Source organism: Oncorhynchus gorbuscha, linkage group LG11, assembly GCF_021184085.1.
Source record: "Oncorhynchus gorbuscha isolate QuinsamMale2020 ecotype Even-year linkage group LG11, OgorEven_v1.0, whole genome shotgun sequence".
NCBI lineage: Eukaryota > Metazoa > Chordata > Actinopteri > Salmoniformes > Salmonidae > Oncorhynchus > Oncorhynchus gorbuscha.
Window position 1 is genome coordinate 4,974,138 of NC_060183.1, and position 11,555 is coordinate 4,985,692.

Sequence of the window (11,555 nt, forward strand, 5' to 3'; positions counted from 1 at the left end):
CCACATCTCTGTACATAATTCATATACTGTTATTTGTCATATACTTTGTCTGGCACATGATTTGACTCTAAGATGTGATGGATTGAATCAATGGATTCTATCAGAACGGTCAATGGATTCTATCAGAACGGTCAATGGATTCTATCAGAACGGTCAATGGATTCTATCAGAACAGTCAATGGATTCTATCAGGACAGTCTTGGATTCTATCAGGACAGTCTGGGGATTCTATCAGGACAGTCTGGGGATTCTATCAGGACAGTCAATGGATTCTATCAGGACAGTCAATGGATTCTATCAGGACAGTCAATGGATTCTATCAGGACAGTCAATGGATTCTATCAGGACAGTCATAGGATTGTGAAATGGAAAACAAAAATCATATGATAAAATCTTGTTCTGGGATAGAATCCAATGATTGTTCTGATTGAATAGTAAAACCACTACAACATCAAAGTGGTAATAGCACACTGGGCATTATTTAAATGGAAAACAAAAATCCTTCCTAAAATCTTGTCCTCCCCATAGAATCTCTGCTCATCTCTTATCCTCCTCCTCTGCTCTTCTCCTCATTCTCTCATCCTCCTCCTCTGCTCTTCTCCTCATTCTCTCCTCCCCCTCATCTGCTCTCTTCTCTCCTCTTCTCCTCCTCTTCTCTCCTCTGCTCATCTCTTCTCCTCCTCCTCTGCTCTTCTCATTCTCTCCTCAAATTCCTCTGTTCTCTTCTCCTCCTCTTCTCTGATCATCTCTTCTCCTCCTCTGCTCTTCTCCTCATTCTCTCCTCCCCCTCCTCTGCTCTCTTCTCTCCTCTTCTCCTCCTCTCCTCTCTGCTCAACTATTCTCCTCCTCCTCTCTCCTCTCTGCTCAACTCTTCTCCTCCCTCTGCTCTCTTCTCCTCATTCTCTCCTCCCTCTGCTCTCTTCTCCTCATTCTCTCCTCCCTCTGCTCTCTTCTCCTCTTCTTCTCTTTCTCTCCTCCTCCCCTTTCCTCTCCTCCTCCCTTTCTTCTCCTCCTCCCCTTTCCTCTTATCCTCCCTCTCCTCTTCTTCTCATCTCCTCCTCCCCTTTCCTCACTCTCCTCTCCTTCCCCTCTCCACCTTCTTTCCTCCTCCTCCTCTTCTCTCGTCCACTCCTCCTCACCCTCTCCTCCTCCACTTGGGTGTTAACGTGTCAGCTAGCTGCTTTTTTAAACACATCAGCTCAACAAAGGGTTGTGTTTTTTTTTTGCACAGACAAACACAGAAAAACATTGTTCTATTTAAAGTGAATCAGAGTTCCCCAGTGTGGTCAGTCACTTCAATCACTGGAGCAACAAACTGTCAACAGAGAATTGACTGGAAACATCTGCCTCTTTACTCTTTATGTAATTCTCTCTTTGCTTTGTCACTCCATCCATCAGCCACTCTGGCTCATAGGAAGACAACCTTGGGTTGATCAGATGCTGTGGATATGAAGTTAAACGTTTAGTATTGTGAGTTGTTGTTGGTGTACAACTCCTGTTGTGGTGGAGTCAGGTGTGATATAACAGACTAGATCACCTGTAGTGGTGTGATATAACAGACTAGATCACCTGTATTGGTGTGATATAACAGACTAGATCACCTGTATTGGTGTAATATAACAGACTAGATCACCTGTATTGGTGTAGTCAGGTGTGATATAACAGACTAGATCACCTGTATTGGTGTGATATAACAGACTAGATCACCTGTATTGGTGTGTTATAACAGACTAGATCACCTGTAGTGGTGTGATATAACAGACTAGATCACCTGTAGTGGTGTGTTATAACAGACTAGATCACCTGTAGTGGTGTGATATAACAGACTAGATCACCTGTAGTGGTGTGATATAACAGACTAGATCACCTGTAGTGGTGTGATATAACAGACTAGATCACCTGTATTGGTGTGATATAACAGACTAGATCACCTGTATTGGTGTGATATAACAGACTAGATCACCTGTAGTGGTGTGATATAACAGACTAGATCACCTGTATTGGTGTGATATAACAGACTAGATCACCTGTATTGGTGTGATATAACAGACTAGATCACCTGTAGTGGTGTGATATAACAGACTAGATCACCTGTATTGGTGTGTTATAACAGACTAGATCACCTGTAGTGGTGTGATATAACAGACTAGATCACCTGTAGTGGTGTGTTATAACAGACTAGATCACCTGTAGTGGTGTGATATAACAGACTAGATCACCTGTAGTGGTGTGATATAACAGACTAGATCACCTGTAGTGGTGTGATATAACAGACTAGATCACCTGTATTGGTGTAGTCAGGTGTGATATAACAGACTAGATCACCTGTAGTGGTGTGTTATAACAGACTAGATCACCTGTAGTGGTGTGTTATAACAGACTAGATCACCTGTAGTGGTGTGATATAACAGACTAGATCACCTGTAGTGGTGTGTTATAACAGACTAGATCACCTGTAGTGGTGTGATATAACAGACTAGATCACCTGTAGTGGTGTAGTCAGGTGTGATATAACAGACTAGATCACCTGTAGTGGTGTAGTCAGGTGTGATATAACAGACTAGATCACCTGTAGTGGTGTGTTATAACAGACTAGATCACCTGTAGTGGTGTGATATAACAGACTAGATCACCTGTAGTGGTGTAGTCAGGTGTGATATAACAGACTAGATCACCTGTATTGGTGTAGTCAGGTGTGATATAACAGACTAGATCACCTGTATTGGTGTAGTCAGGTGTGATATAACAGACTAGATCACCTGTAGTGGTGTGTTATAACAGACTAGATCACCTGTATTGGTGTAGTCAGGTGTGATATAACAGACTAGATCACCTGTAGTGGTGTGTTATAACAGACTAGATCACCTGTATTGGTGTAGTCAGGTGTGATATAACAGACTAGATCACCTGTATTGGTGTAGTCAGGTGTGATATAACAGACTAGATCACCTGTATTGGTGTAGTCAGGTGTGTTATAACAGACTAGATCACCTGTATTGGTGTAGTCAGGTGTGTTATAACAGACTAGATCACCTGTATTGGTGTAGTCAGGTGTGATATAACAGACTAGATCACCTGTAGTGGTGTGTTATAACAGACTAGATCACCTGTAGTGGTGTGTTGTAACAGACTAGATCACCTGTATTGGTGTGTTATAACAGACTAGATCACCTGTATTGGTGTGTTATAACAGACTAGATCACCTGTAGTGGTGTGTTATAACAGACTAGATCACCTGTATTGGTGTGTTATAACAGACTAGATCACCTGTATTGGTGTGTTATAACAGACTAGATCACCTGTAGTGGTGTGTTATAACAGACTAGATCACCTGTATTGGTGTGTTATAACAGACTAGATCACCTGTATTGGTGTGTTATAACAGACTAGATCACCTGTATTGGTGTGTTATAACAGACTAGATCACCTGTATTGGTGTGTTATAACAGACTAGATCACCTGTATTGGTGTGTTATAACAGACTAGATCACCTGTATTGGTGTGTTATAACAGACTAGAGCACCTGTATTGGTGTGTTATAACAGACTAGATCACCTGTATTGGTGTAGTCAGGTGTGATATAACAGACTAGATCACCTGTAGTGGTGTGATATAACAGACTAGATCACCTGTAGTGGTGTGATATAACAGACTAGATCACCTGTATTGGTGTAGTCAGGTGTGATATAACAGACTAGATCACCTGTATTGGTGTGATATAACAGACTAGATCACCTGTAGTGGTGTGATATAACAGACTAGATCACCTGTATTGGTGTGATATAACAGACTAGATCACCTGTAGTGGTGTGTTATAACAGACTAGATCACCTGTATTGGTGTGTTATAACAGACTAGATCACCTGTATTGGTGTAGTCAGGTGTGTTATAACAGACTAGATCACCTGTATTGGTGTAGTCAGGTGTGATATAACAGACTAGATCACCTGTAGTGGTGTGATATAACAGACTAGATCACCTGTAGTGGTGTGATATAACAGACTAGATCACCTGTAGTGGTGTGATATAACAGACTAGATCACCTGTAGTGGTGTGTTATAACAGACTAGATCACCTGTATTGGTGTGATATAACAGACTAGATCACCTGTAGTGGTGTGATATAACAGACTAGATTACCTGTAGTGGTGTGATATAACAGACTAGATCACCTGTATTGGTGTGATATAACAGACTAGATCACCTGTATTGGTGTAGTCAGGTGTGATATAACAGACTAGATCACCTGTATTGGTGTAGTCAGGTGTGATATAACAGACTAGATCACCTGTAGTGGTGTGATATAACAGACTAGATCACCTGTAGTGGTGTGATATAACAGACTAGATCACCTGTAGTGGTGTGTTATAACAGACTAGATCACCTGTATTGGTGTGATATAACAGACTAGATCACCTGTAGTGGTGTGATATAACAGACTAGATTACCTGTAGTGGTGTGATATAACAGACTAGATCACCTGTATTGGTGTGATATAACAGACTAGATCACCTGTATTGGTGTAGTCAGGTGTGATATAACAGACTAGATCACCTGTAGTGGTGTGATATAACAGACTAGATCACCTGTAGTGGTGTGATATAACAGACTAGATCACCTGTATTGGTGTGATATAACAGACTAGATTACCTGTAGTGGTGTGATATAACAGACTAGATCACCTGTATTGGTGTGATATAACAGACTAGATCACCTGTATTGGTGTAGTCAGGTGTGATATAACAGACTAGATCACCTGTATTGGTGTAGTCAGGTGTGATATAACAGACTAGATCACCTGTAGTGGTGTGATATAACAGACTAGATCACCTGTAGTGGTGTGATATAACAGACTAGATCACCTGTAGTGGTGTGATATAACAGACTAGATCACCTGTAGTGGTGTAGTCAGGTGTGATATAACAGACTAGATCACCTGTAGTGGTGTGATATAACAGACTAGATCACCTGTAGTGGTGTGATATAACAGACTAGATCACCTGTAGTGGTGTGATATAACAGACTAGATCACCTGTAGTGGTGTGTTATAACAGACTAGATCACCTGTATTGGTGTGATATAACAGACTAGATCACCTGTAGTGGTGTGATATAACAGACTAGATTACCTGTAGTGGTGTGATATAACAGACTAGATCACCTGTAGTGGTGTGTTATAACAGACTAGATCACCTGTAGTGGTGTGTTGTAACAGACTAGATCACCTGTATTGGTGTGTTATAACAGACTAGATCACCTGTATTGGTGTGTTATAACAGACTAGATCACCTGTAGTGGTGTGTTATAACAGACTAGATCACCTGTATTGGTGTGTTATAACAGACTAGATCACCTGTATTGGTGTGTTATAACAGACTAGATCACCTGTAGTGGTGTGTTATAACAGACTAGATCACCTGTATTGGTGTGTTATAACAGACTAGATCACCTGTATTGGTGTGTTATAACAGACTAGATCACCTGTATTGGTGTGTTATAACAGACTAGATCACCTGTATTGGTGTGTTATAACAGACTAGATCACCTGTATTGGTGTGATATAACAGACTAGATCACCTGTAGTGGTGTGTTATAACAGACTAGATCACCTGTATTGGTGTGTTATAACAGACTAGATCACCTGTATTGGTGTAGTCAGGTGTGATATAACAGACTAGATCACCTGTAGTGGTGTGATATAACAGACTAGATCACCTGTAGTGGTGTGATATAACAGACTAGATCACCTGTATTGGTGTAGTCAGGTGTGATATAACAGACTAGATCACCTGTATTGGTGTGATATAACAGACTAGATCACCTGTAGTGGTGTGATATAACAGACTAGATCACCTGTATTGGTGTGATATAACAGACTAGATCACCTGTAGTGGTGTGTTATAACAGACTAGATCACCTGTATTGGTGTGTTATAACAGACTAGATCACCTGTATTGGTGTAGTCAGGTGTGTTATAACAGACTAGATCACCTGTATTGGTGTAGTGTGTGATATAACAGACTAGATCACCTGTAGTGGTGTGATATAACAGACTAGATCACCTGTAGTGGTGTGATATAACAGACTAGATTACCTGTAGTGGTGTGATATAACAGACTAGATCACCTGTATTGGTGTGATATAACAGACTAGATCACCTGTATTGGTGTAGTCAGGTGTGATATAACAGACTAGATCACCTGTAGTGGTGTGATATAACAGACTAGATCACCTGTAGTGGTGTGATATAACAGACTAGATCACCTGTATTGGTGTGATATAACAGACTAGATTACCTGTAGTGGTGTGATATAACAGACTAGATCACCTGTATTGGTGTGATATAACAGACTAGATCACCTGTATTGGTGTAGTCAGGTGTGATATAACAGACTAGATCACCTGTATTGGTGTAGTCAGGTGTGATATAACAGACTAGATCACCTGTAGTGGTGTGATATAACAGACTAGATCACCTGTAGTGGTGTGATATAACAGACTAGATCACCTGTAGTGGTGTGATATAACAGACTAGATCACCTGTAGTGGTGTGATATAACAGACTAGATCACCTGTAGTGGTGTAGTCAGGTGTGATATAACAGACTAGATCACCTGTAGTGGTGTAGTCAGGTGTGATATAACAGACTAGATCACCTGTAGTGGTGTAGTCAGGTGTGATATAACATCCTAATTCATCCAATAAGGCACTACATTCGTCCTCGTTCAATAGGATCCTGGTCAAACGTAGTGCACTCTTTAGGGAATGGACTGCCATTTGGGACTGAGCATGTCCTCAGATGACCTATGTGAGCTGGGGGGGGTCCTGTTCATTATGCACCAAACGGAAGAAAACAAATTGAAACCCCCGGAAGGGACTTCCATGACTTGTCCAATCAGAAAAAACTCATTTTGAGTTTTCTGTTACAAAATATTTTTAAACCTTTTTATTTTGCGTTCCCTAATGAAGAGGACCTAGTGTTCAATCTACTTCGGTTTAGTGGATCTACTTACCAAGCTGGGGACACATGTGGCAGACCCAGCCTAAAAAAAATAAAAAAATCACTCACACACCCTGAGCGCTGTGGTTGGATAATCACCCTCTGTGTTTGGTTTTACTAAGCTCTTTGTTCCTCTTCCTTTCTGTAAATGTTCATCTGGGTTTTGAATGAGACACAAATGAATGTCTCAGCTGTGTCCCATCTGATCTTTTGACGAGATGATTGTGTTCAGGCTTTTCAGCTCATTTACTGTTTCAACGAGGAGGAAATATTTTAAGTTATCCCATGTTTGAGCACATAAAAAAAATATATAATTCAGTCATGGGTCTTCTCCCACCCTTTCAGCATTTAAATCCTCTTGAACCCTGTCTAAAGATGAAGGGCAGCTATAGAACGCAGTCAGAGGGTATAGCATAGGTAATAGGCTAGTGTTTCCATATGTGTTCTGGCCTGGGTTGTGTTCGTTAGGCACCAACCAGATGAAAACAGACAGAGACGATCTGGACTTAATAAGAGAAGCTCTTATCTAATAAGAACAGTTCTTATTATTTTTAAACATTTAAAAAGAATCTGTGCCCTATAATGACCGGCCTGTACTGCCTCTGACTCTGCCAGAGTTGTCCCGCAGTAGTGACAGATTACCTTAGGGTGTTACTGACTGGTAGGGAGGGAACACTGCCTGCCTGGCCTGCTGTAGTTATTAGCACAAGGAGAGACAGTTCTCCTTTGATCCCACAAAGGAAGCCCCAACTCTGTTACTCTGCCCCCTCCCCCTCCCCCCAACCCCCTCCGTTCTCTTTCTGTTCTACATAACCCTCTTCTCCTCCCTCCAACCCCCTCTGTTCTCTTTCTGTTCTACATAACCCTCTTCTCCTCCCTCCAACCCCCTCTGTTCTCTTTCTGTTCTACATAACCCTCTTCTCCTCCCTCCAACCCCCTCTGTTCTCTTTCTGTTCTACATATCCCTCTTCTCCTCCCTCCAACCCCCTCCGTTCTCTTTCTGTTCTATATATCCCTCTTCTTCTCCCCCAACCCCCTCCATTCTCTTTCTGTTCTATATATCCCTCTTCTCCTCCTCCCAACCCCCTCCGTTCTCTTTCTGTTCTACATATCCCTCTTCTCCTCCCAACCCCCTCCGTTCTCTTTCTGTTCTACATAACCCTCTTCTCCTCCCCCCAACCCCCTCCGTTCTCTTTCTGTTCTACATAACCCTCTTCTCCTCCTCCCAACCCCCTCCGTTCTCTTTCTGTTCTACATATCCCTCTTCTCCTCCCTCCAACCCCCTCCGTTCTCTTTCTGTTCTACATAACCCTCTTCTCCTCCTCCCAACCCCCTCCGTTCTCTTTCTGTTCTACATATCCCTCTTCTCCTCCTCCCAACCCCCTCCGTTCTCTTTCTGTTCTACATATCCCTCTTCTTCTCCTCCCAACTCCCTCCGTTCTCTTTCTGTTCTACATATCCCTCTTCTCCTCCCAACCCCCTCCGTTCTCTTTCTGTTCTACATAACCCTCTTCTCCTCCCAACCCCTTCTGTTCTCTCTCTGTTCTACATAACCCTCTTCTCCTCCCAACCCCCTCCGTTCTCTTTCTGTTCTACATAACCCTCTTCTCCTCCCAACCCCCTCCGTTCTCTTTCTGTTCTACATAACCCTCTTCTCCTCCCAACCCCTTCCGTTCTCTTTCTGTTCTACATAACCCTCTTCTCCTCCCAACCCCTTCCGTTCTCTTTCTGTTCTACATATCCCTCTTGTCTCTTTTGCTATGTATTTTGTAAGAACTGTACTCACTTTAATTAGAAATTAAAGGTGTTTAAAACTCTCTTCTCTCTCTCTCTCCAGACTCACATATCCCGCCTGCCTCCCGGGGCTGTAGCAGGACAGTCGCTGGCCATAGAGGGAGGAGTGTGTCGACTGGTCAATACCCCAACAACAGTCGACTGAGCCACGCCCACTTCCCCGCAGACCACACCCATTACCCAATGGGCCACACCCCCTCTTCAAAGCCGCCTTCAGCAATACTCAAATGTAACCTCAACGCCCCACCTCCCCCTCCTCTACCCCCACACAGCAGTAATACGTTTGGGCTGTTTTAACAGGTGTCAGAAAGAGAGAGAGAGAGAGAGAGGGAGGGGGAAAGAGAGGGAAGGAGGGGGAAAGAGAGGGGGGGAAGAGAGGGGGGGGAAAGAGAGGGGGAAAGAGAGGGAGGGGGAAGGAGAGGGAAAGAGAGGGAAGTTGGAAGAGTAAGGAGAGAGAGAGAGAGAGAGAGAGAATGGGGGGAGAACGAGAGGAAGGGGGGGAGGTGTTAGCTTTTGCTTCCAAGCACTACAGAACTATCCCTATAGCCACTGTCTGCTTCCAGCATGTACTGTATGCCAACTTTACCTTTACGCTCCCAGCCTACAATACCACAATCCACATACCAATACCTCACCTCCAGTCTCTCACCTAAACTAGACTTCATGGTACATCATCAGTTTGTTTCATTCTTTTTCTTCTTCTTTAAAGGCACCGTCCTCCTACTGTATATAATCTAGGAAAACAGGGTGAACAATATTCATTTCTATTGTACATTTTTCTTAGTTTTTAATACCTGAGATTTATTAATGGTTATTATTGCAAACTTTCAAGTGCTGCTGTTCCTTGAATTCAAAAAAACAAAACAACAACAACATTGGTTTTTGTGTCATTTGGAAACATGTTGAATTGTGGACGTGTTTTTAGGACGTTACTCGACGGCTTCTGTTACAGAAAGGTTCCTAAACGTGTGTAATATTGTGTCTGGGAGAATTTTGTACGTAAGGGTTGAGAAATATTATAATTAATGATGAAAGCAATCCTTTGGGATCACTTTTCAAGAGGCTAAGTTGACTTATGTACAGGTGCACTGCTTAGTTAAAACCTAGAATCATCACATTTGATTGGACTGTAAAAGTAAGCATCAAATCTGATTGGACTGTAAAAACTAAGCATCATCAAATCTGATTGGACTATGTCTGTAGCGTAGAGAATCCTTCTATGGTCCATAGCCTTAGTATGCTGCCACTCCACCAAAATGTATGAAAATCACCAAAAAGAGAAATTAAAGCTAGAATCCTCAGTTGTTACATTTTACATTTTTGGACTTAAAAATGAATGGTACATTTCCTTCAAAAAGTTGTTTTCATACCCCTTGATTTGTTTTTACATGTTTTGTTGTTGCAGACTTAATTTTAAATGCATTAAATTGCGATGCAAGATGTCACTGGCCTACACACAACACCCCATCATGTCAAAGTGAAATTATGTTTTTAAAAATTTTTATAAGTTCATTAAAAATTAAAAGCTGGAACGTCTTGAGTCAATCAATTTTCAACCCCTTTGTTATGACAAACCTAAATCATTAAAAAAATGTGCTTAACAATTTACATAATAAGTTGGCTAATAGTTAAGAAATAAAATGAAAAGCCTTGGATGGTGAAGTTATTAATTACACATTGGATGGTGTATCAATACACCTAGTCACTTTAAAGATACAGGCGTCCTTCTTAACTCAGTTGCCGGAGAGGAAGGAAACCCCTCAGGGATTTTCACCATGAGGCCAATGGTGACTTTAAAACAGTTACAGAGTTTAATGTCTGTGATGGGAGAAAACTGAGGATGGATCAACAACAATAATAACCTAATTGTCAGAGTAAAAAGAAGGAAGCCTGTACAGAATACAAATATTCCAAAACATGCCTCTTGTTTGCAACAAGGCACGAAAGTAATACTGCAAAAAAATGTGGCATAGAAATGAACTTTGTCCTGAATACAGTGTTATGTTTTAATCCAACACATCACTGAGTACCACTCTTCATATTTTCAAGCATGTTGGTGGCTGCATCATGTTATGGGTATACTTGTCATCGGCAAGGACTTAGGGAGTTTTTTAGGATAAAACTAAACGGAATAGAGATAAAGCGCAGGCAAAATCCTAGAGGAAAACCTGGTTCATTCTTCTTTCCACCAACAGACACTGGGAAATTAATTCACCTTTCAGCTGAACAATAACCTAAAACACAAGGCCAAATTTACACTGGAGTTGCTCACCAAGAGGATGGTGAATGTTCCTGAGTGGCCGAGTTACAGTTTTGACTTTAATCTACTTGAAAATCTATGGCAAGACCTGAAGATGGTTGTCTAGCAATGATCAACAGCCAATTTGACAGAGAATTTGGAAAATAATAAATGGGTAACTTTTGCACAATCCAGGTGTGCTCTTAGCAACTTACTCAGAAAGACTCACCGCTGTAATCGCTGTCAAAAGTGATTCTAACATGTATTGACTCAGGGGTGTGAATACTTATGTAAATGAGATATTTCTGTATTTAATTTTCAAAAAATATGTTTTTATGGGCTATCGTGTGTAAATGGGTGAGAAGAATTCTATATTTAATCCAATTTAATTCAGGCTGTAACATAACAAAATGTGGAATAAGTCCAGGGGTATGTATATATACCTTCTGAAGGTTGTTTTGTCTGATTCTTGAAAAATAGAACTGCCTCATCAACTTAGATTGTATCTTTAAAAAGCTGTAATA

At 41.4% G+C, this 11,555-nt stretch overlaps 1 protein-coding gene across 2 annotated transcripts in view; it reads left to right on the forward strand.

Moving 5' to 3' along the window:
• The window catches only part of tasp1 (taspase, threonine aspartase, 1), a 96,174-nt gene extending 87,033 nt beyond the window's left edge, over window positions 1-9,141 (forward strand). The window contains exon 14 of one of the 2 annotated variants that reach the window (XM_046368433.1): window positions 8,836-9,141. In XM_046368433.1, coding sequence (XP_046224389.1) covers window positions 8,836-8,937 — 102 coding nt within the window. In that variant the 3' untranslated portion in view covers window positions 8,938-9,141. The remainder of the gene's footprint in view (window positions 1-8,835) is intronic. The other variant, XM_046368434.1, reaches the window with a different exon arrangement.
• The last annotated feature ends 2,414 nt before the right edge of the window (window positions 9,142-11,555 follow it).